Source organism: Parasteatoda tepidariorum, chromosome 3 (assembly GCF_982258835.1).
Source record: "Parasteatoda tepidariorum strain Cologne lab strain chromosome 3, Ptep-v5.0, whole genome shotgun sequence".
Classification (NCBI taxonomy): Eukaryota; Metazoa; Arthropoda; class Arachnida; order Araneae; family Theridiidae; genus Parasteatoda; species Parasteatoda tepidariorum.
In genome coordinates this window covers 10949494-10964806 of record NC_141757.1, presented here as the reverse complement: position 1 = coordinate 10964806, position 15313 = coordinate 10949494, and the positions used below count along the sequence as shown (strand labels likewise).

General features: G+C 27.9%; 1 protein-coding gene across 4 annotated transcripts in view; it reads left to right on the top strand.

Moving 5' to 3' along the window:
• mv (lysosomal-trafficking regulator mauve) overlaps positions 1-15313 on the top strand; it is a 132028-nt gene that overhangs the window by 77860 nt on the left and 38855 nt on the right. For all 4 annotated transcript variants that reach the window (XM_087158776.1, XM_087158775.1, XM_087158773.1 and 1 more), the window contains 4 exons: positions 5864-5949; positions 8404-8523; positions 9954-10172; positions 12959-13044. In XM_087158776.1, coding sequence (XP_087014902.1) covers positions 5864-5949; positions 8404-8523; positions 9954-10172; positions 12959-13044 — 511 coding nt within the window. The remainder of the gene's footprint in view (positions 1-5863; positions 5950-8403; positions 8524-9953; positions 10173-12958; positions 13045-15313) is intronic.

Below are 15313 nucleotides of genomic sequence, written 5' to 3'. Positions count from 1 at the left end.
AGACCACTCACTCAAGAAGAAATCGATAAGTTAATCTTTGATTTCGATGTTGAAACCTAAGCGGATTTTGAATCTGAGTGTAAGAAGGAAGAAGAAAATAATGAAATTGATAGTGATGATGAATTTTTAATATATTTAAATACTCAGCTAATCTCAAATGTATGACTTCAAAGTTTCAAAAATAAAGTTTATTAAAAATGTACCGCTTTCATATTACAAATTTAGATGATCATATTCAATCGAAACCAGTCTGGAAATTCTACACATTAATTAGAAGAAAAAAAATGTACAAATTATAAATTTAGATAAGCTGAATTTTTTAGAAGTTCTATAAATATTTACTCTCTCTCTTTATATTTATACTCAGTTTTTTAATTTTGTAAAAACAGTTGTTTAAAAATCATGGAAAAAGTTAAAATTTGTTTTAGGGGAAATTTAGCATTGCATAATTTACCGTTCTGTGTCTGGTAAAGCAAATAAATAAATCACCGAATGGAAATACTGAATACCAACGGATAAGACATTGCTGGAGAAATAAAATTATTAAATTTTAACTAAATAATTTAAAGTAAAATTGTTAATTATTACGTATGTCATCGGTAAAATATTTGGTATTGTGAACTAAAAATTATTTTACAGTATTAAAAAATTCCACATTTTGATATTTCAAAATATTTTTTAATATTTTATTTGTTTGTCTTAAAATTTTAGTAAAATTATTTAAAACCTATAAATATCAGAATTTTAACTTAATTTTATAAAAATTTTAAGGTCTAAAATAATTTATGTTGACCCTTTCTAAAATAGTTATCTTCTAAGATTTTTAATTATGTTAATATTAAAAAAGCAAAATATTATAATTATATTATTAAAGCAGAATATCGTTCTTTTTTTTACTGTGAGTAATATACAGTTTCATAGTGTTAAAAGGAAAATCTAATTAAACCCTAAATCTAACGTGCACAAAAAGATGAAAGCATGCGTAAATTTCTTCATTGGTAATTATATTAAACCGAACTTTTGAAACCGTGAAAAAAAAAAATTTTTTTTCTCTTTAACCCACTGACGGTTCTGCACGTAAAAAGTCGCATTTTAACCTGCAGTCTTCTCTGCATGGCAAAACCGGTTTTCCCATGTTAACTGATAGGGAAACTGTGTGTAGGGGAGAAACATTCTCCCAATTTTGCCCATTTCCTTAAGCGCCAGGGGGTTAAAAAAATAGCATTTATATTATTAATTTATTCCAAGAAAAAAGAAAAATACTGTAGAAAAGCTAAACATTTTTTAAAAATATTTGTGAAAGGAGGAGAGAGCATCTATCAGAAGGTTTTGAATGCTTGACCTTGAACAGGATGTTTAGTCGCAATGAATCAATTTCTGCTTTTCAAATATTCAAACACTAGCCGCCACGCTAAGGGTTTTCATAAATAAAGTTTTTTAAAACATAGCAGGAAATCTGAAGATTAGTGGACAATTAAAGTGTTCCTGTCCTGCAATTTTGTCTTCATATCCAGTTCTGCTGCAGATGTGTTATAGCTTTCTAGGATGTTTGAAGATGTAACTTTGCTATGGTAACCTAAGGCCTATGGTAAACTAACCTATAATATAACTATCAGGTGGAGACTTGTTTTTTTTTTTTTTTTTTTTAAAAAAAAAGACCTCAGAAATTGTAAAAGCATGCAAAAGTTGCTTTCGAAATCATCATTGGCCAATAGCTGAAAACCTCTTCTAACCTTCTTTGACGTTTCTCTGATACTTCTTGGGCTCTAGAATTGCTTGTCGAAATTCGGTCATGTTCCATCCTTCTTTGACGTTCCACAGACGCCCTTCTTCTTCTTTGAGAATCTCTTAATATCTTTTTCTTAGACAAAATACAAAGTTTTTTGGAAGGCAGTTCTGCCATGTCAGTAATCGGGTTTTTAAGAAGTCAACGAATACTTTAGAACAACAATTACTATGAAAGCAAATCATGAAACTTCAATATTAAAATCTGAGTGCTTACCTGCAAACTGAAACTTTCTGAAAATAACTAATTACATTTAATAAAAACTGTTAAAATAAAAAATAGAAAAACCAAAGAGATCCAAGGTAAGTGTGATCGTTCCTTCAAAAACAATTAAATTCCTATTTTATATATTATATAGCTACAACGCTTAAGAAAAAAAAACTAAAATGTTAAATACATGAAAAGAACACGAAAACGAATAAATTTTTTATGGTATCAATTTCTATTTCTATATAATTTTTTATGGTATCTATTTCTATATAATTTTTTATGGTATCAATTTCTATTTCTATATCGCTACAAAAATTATCGTCTTCGCTTAAGAAAAAAAATAGAGCATGGAATGAAGAAGAAAAACTTATAACGATTATGAACAGCGACAAATATATCAAAGCAAAGCATTCTGTTTACGTATCGAATATGTTGCCACATTTTTAATACAAAAGTTACACTTTTCTCCACTTTGATAAATGTAAACTAATGCGAACCTTACAATTAAATTATTAATTCCTTCGTATATTATTGGTTTAAGTTGTCGAAAACTAATATTTCAATTGTAAGGCTCGCATTAGCATACATTTATAAGAGTTTAGAAAAGTATATGCATTTTTTAATAGTTTTTTTGAATATGGCTCTTTGAAGACGAAAAAGCACAGATTTTCTTACAAAATGACTGATAACTAAAAAACTAGTAATCCAAATTTTTGAAAAAGAAAAAAAATACTTCTTCATTATGTCAAAGCACAGTTATGTGCCGAGTTTCGTGCCTGGGCGAGGCTTCTGGGTCGATATATTGTGATTACAGACAGACACACACACAGCCGCGTTTATTATTATGTATAGATGATAAATTACTGAACTATTTTAGAAAGGTATCGTTCCCGCCTCTTGCTTCAAGTTCTCAGAGACTTCTTTCAAGTTCCGACAAAATCTTTCCATTGAGAGCTTTAGAGTTTGTCATAATGTAACTTATTAAGCACAAAATAAATTGTTATTCCCTCTCTACAGATAACCGAAATATTTCTGCCTCTTCCACAGCAGGCAAAGTGCCATTTCCTGCTTTTTGTTGTTGTTTTAGCGGTCAGAATATGTTTTCGGTGGTCCTCCTATTTATCATATATTTTGGTGCCTGTCATTTTTAAAATTCTTAACAATAGTTATTCCAAAGACCTGAAGAAAGACCACTCCTTGACCAAAGGAAATGTATGTTTTACAATCATGTCATGTATGTTTGTCAATAGAACTTGTATGGATGCGTCTGACAACAATTGATGACTTAAAAAGTTTCATATACATATGGCAATCGAGAAATACTTCAACTCAGCGGATACTTTTTTTTGTATAAAACCTTTCCTACTTCTAACAAAAATTAAAATAAGTAAGAAATTTAAAAGAATTTTCTTTTTTGAATTATAAAAAAATAAGGAAAGTATTAACGTAACCTATCAGTTTAAAATTTCACTGATAACTAATACTGTTACTTAATATTATTTTGCATTTATTATTTTATTAAATTAACTAATATTTCAAAACTAAATTTCAAAATGAAATGGATTTTTTTCCTTTCAATATAGGGCTGAAATATAAGCTGAATAGAAACGTGGCAATTATTTTATTGTGTTATATATGTGTTGTAAAAAAGATAAACAATGGTAATTTTTCTTCTTTGAACATATTTAAAACATATTCTTTAATATTTTCAGTGCTTTTAACATTATTTTTTTGTAATTCTAATAACGTTTATATAAAATATTCTTGTGAAATCTTAATGAATTTCTATTGAATATGCGCGCCTAACTTTTATGTAGTTAAGAAAGAAATGAAGGCAAAAAGTACTCGAAAAATTTTTGATTTAACCCACTAACGTAAAAAGTCGCATTTTAACCTGCACTCTTTTCTGCATAGCAAAACCGGTTTTTCCATGTTAATGGATAGGTGAACTGTGTGTAGGGGAGAAACGTTCTCCCAATTTTGCCCATTTCCTTAACCGCCAGTGGGTTAAAGAATATTTATGTTTCAATTTTGCGAAAATGAAATAGACGAGACTCTACATTTGCTATATTTTTAACAGATGAAATAATCTTCAAAAATGTAGAAACGTTACAACGTTCATCGTTAGAAGTTTCAAAAATTTGCTTTTTAAAATTATTTATTATAATTAATGTGTTTATGATTTTAAGATGAGAATAAAACTTCAAAAAATAATCTATTAGAAAAAAATAAATTTCTTTTGTAACAGTTTATTAACAATTTTTCTGATACAATAAAATACATGTTTTATTTTTAAATAATTTTTTAATGAATGCTTGCTTTGCATAGGAGAAAATATCATTCTATTATGCAAAACTAATTATAAGCTATATTTTAACATTTTCTTATAATGTGTTAAACATCGCTAAAAAATGCCAAAGTATGCATAACTATGCCGAAATATCCGCCGATAACAATGCACACTACAACCCTGCAACTTCTGCCTCCAAGAAACGTGGCATACAAATTACAACAAAATGTTTCCTATTCATAGCTGGCCTAAGTAGTTACCTCCCACTGACTAAGTGGGGGGGGGGGAATTTCTGCAAAAATGCGCCGTAACCAGAGGAAAATTTTTTCTCCTAGCCGCAACTAATAGGTTAAATAAATTCTTAAATAATGCACATTTATTTTAAATAAGTGAAATGCAAGATTTTGTTTCTCAGTTCTGTATGGGGATAGATCACTAAATACATTCCAGGGAGCTCGTGGTAGGGTACCAGGTTTTGTATTTTTCTAGAAGATGCATATTTTTTGTACGACATCAAAAGATACTGGAAAAAAACTGTAAGACAAGTGGATAAATGGTTAATGTGACCAATGGTTTAAAATGACCAATACAAATGTTTAGCAATAAATACAGTGCTTCCATAAAACCACAGACCACTTTTTACCAGTCAGCAATCAAATGTGCTTCATGCCTTTACCAGGCCTCACAGTTATCCTGTATTTTCTATTTTTTCTATATTTTTGAAAAAAATGCCATAAAGTGTCCTAATTAAAAGGATTAAAAAGTTTTTTGATCTATATTTTTCTTAATATAAAGTTTAGATTTCATTATTTTTAGTACTTTCTTGAATTGCTGTGCATCAAATTAAATTTTTCTTTCTGAACTAAAAAGTGTTGTTAAAGAACATAAGATTTTTAACTTTATTTTCTTTTATAAATGTCGTTGAACAGCCGACCCAATTTTGGGTTTACGACTACTAATGTTCAACTACGTATCCTTGTCATTTTGAACCCAATCCAGAAGACAAGGGAACTCCTGAATCGAGTATTGGGACAAATTTGCCTTCGTGGATGACTTTTTGATGGAGCCAACCCTCATTTGTGTTACATGGAGAGGTAGACCACAAAAACCTCCAGCGTTAATTAAACTCTTTACACCTCTTTTCATCGTAGTCACTCTGCCCGAAGGCTAGGCACAGCAGTTGTTTTTCAGAAATAGGCTACTGAAGAAAAGAAAAGTTTTTAAAGAAATAAAACTTTTTCCGCATTACAATTCCATTTTTTTTTAAATTAAAAGAAACTAACTATACACTTTGTAAATATTTTTATATCATTATAAAATAATTAGTTTTTTATTTAATATTTTTTAATTATTAATTTATTATTTTGTAATATTTCCTTTTTTGTTAAAATAATTAAAAACAAAAAAAAAAAAAAAAAGGTTTTGTGTACAATATAATCTACATGTTTCTTTTGTTCATTAAAAATTTCAGTAGCAAATAGTTTTTCTACTTTATTATAAATATACAAATGAATTTTATGGAACATAAAAATATTAAATCAATTTGTAGTTAATTAACATAAATATTTGTGTTTCAGCTCTAAAAATGGGAAACACTTTTATGCTCTTTCAAATTCTGTGAATTTGTTTACTGCTTTGGAAAAAAAATGCCTCGAAGAATGTGGTAAGTCTTTTTGTAATTAATTGCTGACTTTTGATCATATTTTACAGAAGAGTTTACAGGCTCACTTATGTTGCTTCATACATCAAAAACTGCGAAATAAGTATTTATTTTTACACTAAAAGTTTTAAGTTGTGCAGTGTGCCGAAAAAAAGATCACTCTGAGTAACTTTTAAACTAATGATCGGATCTTTAGGACTGAATCTAAATGAATTGAAGGGGTAACCACAAATATGCTAATTAATTTTTGAAGACTCTATTTTAAGTTACAAAATCAACAAAAGCATACTTTCTTTGAATAAACATACTCTTTTTTGAACGGATTCGGATTTCTAAAACCCCCAAAATGTAGGAGGGATTGCCGCAATCTTGGAAATGTGGTCCCCATAGCTTGGTCAGAAGAGGGCGCCAAACTTTTTACCCCTTAATGTAAATTTTACTTTTTATGTATTTCCCCATATCTCGAGAACTTTTTAATCACAAAAATTTTACTCACAAACATAATTTTTTTTTTGTCTAAAGATAATTCCGTGCAAAAAATTTTGTATTGTAAGGTATAAAACTTTTTACATCATTTTAAAGAATGTGATTTTTCATGGCAAAATACAAGATTTGAAACTGAGAAATCAAATTTTAACGAAGTAGCATATTTAAAACTTGATTTCTCAGGAACTATTGGACCGATTTTGTTAAAACTTTGTATTTTGCCATCTAAAATCTTATACTTTAAAATGATGTTAAAAAATTGTTTACTTTGATTCAAAATTTTTTCGACGATTTTTAAATAAAATAATAACAAATATTTACTAAAATTATTTTTTTTTTTTCAAAATTATCTTTGGAATTTTGAATTTCATAATTGTGTGCGAAATTTTCAATTTGCTTAAAAAAATCTCAAGAAGTGGAAAAATACGCAAAAAGTGAAATTAGATTTAAGGGGTCCAAACTTTGCATTACTGTCCTGACTAAACTATGAACACCATATTTCCTAGATTGTGCTACTAGGTTTATTTGGGGGTCAGAAATTGAAATCTGTCCACACAAAAAATGTGTTTATTCGGATAAAGTATGTTTTTGTGTCTGATTTCGTAACTTAAAATGCCTGCACTAATTAATTCACGTTCTCGAATTATTGAGAAGGAATCCTAGAACGTGCAAATCCAATCATTTAATCAAAAGTTATTCACTGTGGTCCTTTTTTTTTTGGTGCACTGTACTCCTAATACAAAATATGACAATAGTTTATGGCAGGGATGGCGACACAATATTTTGGGCACGCCACCTATCACAATTGAAGCATATGTAACAATTAAATTAAAATTCAGGAAAAACAAACAAAATAATAAGTAATTATTAATAAAAAAATTAACAATTAATGCTAAAAAAACAATTAATAACCATAAAAAACAAGCTAACAATAAATAACTAGCAAAAATAATTTAAGAGTCCTGCTTAAACTAACATCTTACAACCTAATAAAAGTTATTTGTCATCTAATCTGCAACAACAGAAGTCACACTGATGTTACTTTAAGTTGAATTATGCGTATAACTCAGACATTGCAAAATGTATTTTATTTCAATGTAAATAAGGAGTTTTGAGTTGATAGTGTTCAGTATTATTATTTTCCCTATAATCACGAAGTCAAAATTATTTGACGGCACGTCTATGACCTCATTAAAAAAAAATTTTAGAAAAATGGCACGTTGATGTATAAAGGTTCGCCACCCCTGGTCTATGGTGTTGCTGTTCAACGATGGTTATAAAATAAAATAGTTTAAGTAATTATAAATAGTGGTTTAAAAAAATCTTCTTTAGATTAAAATTTATATACATATTTTTTTCTTCGCTAAATGTAAGAATGAATAAATGTATTCGCTAAATGTTCTTTTTGACTTGCATGACTATGCATAATGTATGAAAACTTTAGGTCCTAACCTAAAAAATGTCGCTAGTAAAATCTCCATTATCTTATTTCTCCATTGTTGGTAGATATGATCATGTAGAACAGTGTTTCCCAAAGTGTGATACGCGTACCCCCAAGGGTATGGGAACAGTTTAGCGGGGGTACGCGATCTTATAAGAAATATCTTGCAAGAAACGGAAATATTAAAATCTTATATTTAAAAACAAAGCTAGTAATTAAAAGTTGCAATTACATATTTTTCTATTGGCTATTTTTTTGCAGAGTTAACAGTTAATAATTAGTGGTGTCAACAGCCAGTTGTGATTTTTAACTTTTGTGCAATGTTTTTATAGTAGAAAATACATTCATTTTTTTATTAGTGGTACACAGCGTTACGAAAAACTTAGAAAAGGTACACGAAAGTCATAAGTTTGGGAAACACTGATGTAGAACAACCATTTATCTGTTTTTATAAGTTAGGATTTGCATATCTAAATGCAGCACAAAAGCTCGTCGGAATTTATGATTATATTATTTATTCATTCTTTTAGGTGCTGATTCGCACTGTTTAATGTGCTGGAGAAAATGTTTATGTCATATCTATCAGATTATTTTTGAATTTTCTGAGACTCCCAGTTTCCATCCACCGATTGAGCATTCTCCCATTAGTGGTAGGTTAAAATAGATATTTGAAAATTAGAAAACGAAAATTAATTCAGCATTTTCTTTCAATTATGAGGGAAGGCCTATTACGTTATTCAATTGTATAAAAAAAACTGTACATTTCAGATTTAATCGTTTCTTTGTATGTGTTTCACTCTAAAAATTACTATGTCAGCTGTACGTCAACTCTTTGATCAAAATTATCTTGTTTTATTTTTTAAAAAAAACATTTCTGAGCAACTATTTTAGAATTGTTTTCCCTTTTATCATTATACATATAAAAGCAATATATTGTTTTACAGTTATTAAAAATTGTAACTAATGTAATTTAATATTGTGTCAATAATTGTAACATAATATTTAATCGAGTCTCTTATTACCTTTATCCCTCATTACCTTTGTTTAGATAAAGTTTTTTATGTTTCATACATATAATTTTAAAAAAAATATTGTTTTTTAAATTTTATCCATTTTTACTGCACTTCTATATTGAGACATTTAAAAAAAAAAATTATAAATGTATGAGTTTTCTCAACATTTGAAGAGTTGGTTGCCACAGGAGACTAAAATGAGACTATTTTCAACCTGAGGCGACTATGGCAACTTTTGTTTGCCTGAAAAGGCTAAAAAAAAGTAACTATTTTCTTTAAAAGGAGACTATTGGGAGACTTTTCTGTGCTGTTGTTCTGTGCTGCCTAGCTATGTTTTTTTTTTAGTATAAATTGGGCTCACAACCTGCAGCCTTTGGTAGCTTTTCAACACAAAAAAGAAAAAAAATCTCAAAAAGTAAAAAAATTTTGAATTGTCAATTTGAGTCATCACTTTTTAATGTGCTCAATTTGCACAGATTTCAAGTGATTCTATTTTGTTCCTCCATCGCCTTTTCAACGGTTATTGCTACGAGATTCTGCATGATTTTAAAAACCCAATTTTTAATACAACGTTATGATGCGTGAATTTTGAATTTGAATAATCACTTTTCACAATATGTATACATATATATATTTGCTAAAATAATTATTGATTAAACAGAAAAAGTGTGTGTGTGTTTTTTTTTAATAAAAAAATATTTTTTTGAATGATTTCCAGTAATTAAAAGTATTTTATTGTCTGTAAGTATACTAATTTTTTTGATATAAAAAGTTAGTGCTAGAACATTAACGTTTATATTGAAATGATCATTTTTGCCAACATGAAACTTGACTAAATGATCATGGTATATAGCAATTAAGTCATTTAATGAAATTTTAGTCACATTTTTGTTCTTATTTAGGCAGCTATTTTACTAGTTTTCGGCAACTATTTTCATGCTTTAGGCTACTGAACGCAATGCATTTGAGAAAATTGATTACTGCTATTGAAGATCAATAAGTTTTGGACTCAATAAAATTATTTCTTTTTTTTCTTTTATTTATTGACTCATTGATGTATTAAAAAGACAAGGCCTCATCTGTGTGGGAACTTCTCAGTGAACTGCAAGAAAGCTTGGGCACTTTCTCTGCTCACCATGCTGCAGTGAGTACGGACGATATTCAACAACCGAAATCAACAGCTGACATTGATGTAGACAAATTCTGGCGAGATGTGCCGACTTCAGAAGTCATCAAAAGACTGGAGTCATTGGTTGAAGCTATTACACATTTTATTGTTTTTAAAGGTTATTTTCTTATTGTTATCTGTTTTTTTCATTTGATTAATTCATAAATAAGTTTTTATTGGCTTTAAAGCCAGGCATATCTCAGGAGAAAATGTTTTTGCAATTAGTAAAACTTGCTTAGTTAAAAATTAAGAAAATTAAGCTTTATTAAAATTAAGGTTTAAGGAAGGAATTTTCGAAGTTCACTCGTTATATATAGATATGGTGCATAGCGTTTTTAAAAAGTGCTTAATTTTCCCTTTTTGAAAATTAGATTTTTTTTTTCTTTACTATTTCGATTTTCCCCAGGTATTATGCAAAAGCGTGCTTTTCAAATTGTTCTATTCAACGTTTTCACTATTCCTTCAATAACAATCCATTTCGGCATACCGTTGGTCCATAACATATGAAAGTGCCAATCATTTTACATATTTTGTGAAATACTTGCGAGTCTGTACAGCATCTACCGAGCTAGGCCCAGTGAGAATATTGCACTCTCATGTGCAACACTGCTGTTGTTTGCAAGATATTCTCAATTTCAGGCTTCATTTTCCACCTTCAGAAATCGAACCAAAAAATCTCTTGATCATTTTTAATGGCTAATATAATCGAGAAAAGAGTTCTTTGTCAGAAACTAGTTAGGTATTTCATCATGATCATGTAAAGTCTTTGAAAATTATTTTGCATTTTGTTAATGTATATGGTGCTTAAAAATATTTTTTGAGTGCTTAAAGAGTACTTAAAAGGTACTTATTTTTTGTTGAGAGATTTGGCTATGCACCCTAATAACAGAAATAATTATATACCCATGAAAGAAGCTGTTCAAAGGTTATATAAAAATGTTTTTTGTGCTTTTCATTCCTCCTCTCTCATCAGTAACATGCTGTCTGAAATATTTTCTGGGAGGGATTTTAAAATTCAAACTTTTAATTTCTTTAAATATTCAGTATGATAATTTAAATAGATTAATTTTTAACTAAAAAACTACTTTTAAATAAAAAAAAAACTACTTTTAAATATAACTATTGAGTAATATCTATAAATTTATAACTATTGTTTTAATGTAATAGTTTAACATTTTATTTACAAGAAAGCAACATATAAAGATAAAATTCAAAAAATAAATTTTTTTGTTTCCTAAATATATGTCCTATCAAATTTCCGACTAATTTTCAACTAGCTAGAGCATTCCAGTTTAACTTTATGTTTTTTCCTGAAGGACAGTACAAGTTTTAATTGTTTCCTAACTACTAAAAGTAGAATTTTATTCGTCTATTGCCCTTTATCATTAAAGAAATTTTGTTATTAATAAAAAGTTTGACCACTGTCTGAGCTGAAACTAGCAAATTTGAATTAGTGTCTTATAACAATCGTCTTATGAGGGTTACTAGAAAAATTTATAACCGAAGGAAATTATCACCATTCAAAATTTCGATTATTTTTTTTTTGTCTAGCCAAAGTGCTTGAATCTTAACTATGTAGTACTCTATACCTTGACAATTGGAGCTTTGATTGTTTTCTAAAAGTTATAACTAGCATTTGTCTTCAAATAGAGTGTATTGTAAATCAAAATTCCTACCACTTTCCAAATAGCTGGAGTACTCATATTTCAACTGGAGCATCATTTCCTGAATGCTGCTGAATCATTTTCCTGAATGCTGCTAGGAATTACATTTTCCTGAATGCTGCTAGGAATCAGGAAATAGTAAAATCCCCCTAAATTTTTTCTCCCTTTTATCACCAATCAAAATTTCTTCATTTATACAACATAAACAAATTAACCGACTCATTATTTTTAAAAAAAAGTAGGAACATAATTTAAAATAAATTTAAAAAATTATTAAAAGTATGTATTTCAAGTTGGATAAAATAAAGGAGAAAACAGTTTTATTTTTGTCACACTTAAAAGAAAACATGTAAGGTCCGTTACCTTCATGCTAAACTTCTATCACCACAAAAAATTCCCCACACGCATATCAAGAATTATGTGTCCTGCGTTTTTTTGTTTCAGTGGGGTAACACCATAAGTTGCCAACCTATTTTGGATCTCTGCCAATCAAAACTTGCAAGTTTTGACTTTGCAATTCAAAAAATTCTCAGTGCTCCCTTACAAGAAAAATGAAGAAATAAACAAATATACAATCAAAGGTTTTTGGTCCATTTTAACTCACTAGCAGTAAAGTGCAGAACCGTCTTTTAATATTTTTCTTATGTTGCATTACTCATAATCACGCCTTTAAGTTATTGAAAATACGTATGTATACATAATTACCAATATATTTCTTTTATCTCCCAAAAATTTGTTTTGTTAATATTGATAAAAATAACTCATGTGCATAATTTTTTATTGTTTTTATAGGAGGAAATTAAGCATATCATTTTGCAATTAAATTCAATTAAATAGTCTTAAATTTTATTTTAAAAAAGGATGTAAAATATAGTGATATCATTTATGAATGGAATCAGGTCAACTTGCAAAACACAGCTAATACTGAGTGAAAAATACTTCAAAATGTAATCAAATTGTTATATTTTATGGAAAAATCTAAATTTTTGAAATTTTAGTAAGATGATTGCTTTTTTAATAATTAAAAAAGGGGAAATTTGTGTAAAATGAGTATGCAACTTAATTTTACTTCGAATTTTTACAGCATATGTAGAGGATGACTTTCCTGTTATTCTGAATAATCTCACTAAATTTATATTTATATCAGAATCAAATAGTCTTCTTACTAGTCGCAGTTATGTTTTTAGATGTAATAGAAATTTAAACAAAAAGTTTTTATTCAATTTTTATTTTATTTTAGACCCAAGAATCAAGATAAGCCATTATGAAAGAGAATTTGTGAAAAGTTTTTTCAATTTCTGCATGAAAGGAATTAGCAGTACTATCGTAAGTTTAATTTGTCTTTGATATGCATATACAGCATTTTGTAGGTGCATAATGTTTCAAACAAAAACATTTTGAGACATAGTAATACTATTTTTGTTAGAACCAAAGAAACAACATTATGTACAGAATAACAATGAGTAAATGGCTCTTCTCATCTCGCTCTATAATACTCCACAATTAGATACCTCCAAGTGATCCTGATTAGCTGTTGAAATGTGTGTTTTTCTTATCAACTGTTCTTTTCATTTTAGTTTGAGTAAGCCTAGTCTGGCAAATATGAATTTTCTGAAGCAACACATTCTATAATATTTTTTTTCTCTTTCTAGATTTGGTTTATTTCTTACTTAACTTAAACACATGCGCGAAACTATGTACAACATAAACTAATTAATTATGCAATGAAGATGTCAGGTACACGAAAAAAATAATTATGATTACAGTAAAATACTTAAGCAAATAATCGATTTAAATTAAATAAAAGACACAAAAATTACATTTTTACAAATTCAATAGGCTGTAGGGTTTATTATTTAATTTACTTCACTTTAATTAACATTCCAACTTAAGTGAAGGCTCTACTTTAGTCAGCAATATCCAGGATATTAATAGGCCATTTTGTTTATAAACAACTAGCTGGTGCTGAGGTCAGGTATTAGTGATCTTCTTTCTGTGTTCCAAGTACCCAATTATGTGAATTATACATGATTCTGTTTTAATTGCATGCACTCCACCTGCAAAATGATCTAATATATAAAGATTCTAATAGTTTAAGGGCATCTTCTGATAAAGAATCAGCCAAATTGTATCTGCATCGATGTTGGTAGTGTGCGACAGAGAAACATCTTACTGGCAGGAATAATATTTGTCTCTGTATGTAATTTTGAGATTAGGCAGTTGAAATTTCTGATTTAAAATGTAAAGTTTGGCATCTGAGAACAGTTTTGGCATGTTTTAAATCAACTGTTCTTCAAGTTGTAAGGTCTTTTTTTAAAATTCGATCTTATTGATATCAAAGGTTTTATCCAGAGAAATAATGAGATGATAATGTATGTAAATTATTATTTGATGGTTAAAAGAGACTAAAAAATTAAAAGAATGATTAAGGAAGAAAAAAGGATAAAAAACCTTTAAATTAAAGTTTTTCATTTGCTATGCATGAATAACTTTTTATTTTATAAACAATGTGATTACTTTATAAACAATATGTTGTGAAGTCTTTTTTTTAAAATTCGATCTCATTGATATTGATGGTTTTATCCAGAGAAATAAGGAGAGGATAATGTATGTAAATTATTATTTGATGGTTAAAAGAGACTTAAAAATTAAAAGAATAATTGTCGATGAAAAAGAATAGGAAACCTTGAAATTAAAGTTTTCCATTAGCTGAACAAAAATAACTTTTTTATTTTATAAACAATGTTATAACAATATAGCATATATAACAATATGCTTTATAAACAATAGGTTGTGAGATCTTTTTTTAAAATTCGATCTCATTGATATTGAAGGTTTTATCCAGAGAAATAATGAGAGGTTAATATATATACATTATTATTTGACGGTTAAAAGAGACGAAATAATTGAAGGAATAATTGTGGATAAAAAAGAATGAGAAACCCTTAAAGTTTTCCATTAGCTGTACAAAAATAACTTTATATTCATAAACAATGTTATAACAATACAGTATATATAACAATATAGTCAGTAATAACAATGTAGTTAATAATAACAATAGGTTGTGAGGTGTTTTTTTTTTTTAAAAAAGAAAATTCGATCTCATTGATATCAAAGGTTTTATCCAGAGAAATAATGAGATGATAATGTATGTAAATTATTATTTGATGGTTAAAAGAGACTAAAAAATTAAAAGAATGATTAAGGAAGAAAAAAGAATAAAAAACCTTTAAATTAAAGTTTTCCATTAGCTGCGCATGGATAACTTTTTATTTTATAAACAATGTGATAACAATATAGTTTATAAGCAATAGGTTGTGAAGTCTTTTTTTTAAAATTCGATCTCATTGATATTGATGGTTTTATCCAGAGAGATAATGAGAAGATAATGTATGTAAATTATTATTTGATGGATAAAAGAGACTTAAAAATTAAAAGAATAATTGTGGATAAAAAAAAGAATAAGAAAGCTTTAAACTAAAGTTTTCCATTAGTTGTGCAAAAATAACTTGTTATTTTATAAACAATATTTAATTATGCCAATTTAGTTTCATGGTTATATAAAAATAATATTTTTAAAATATAAACATATTTT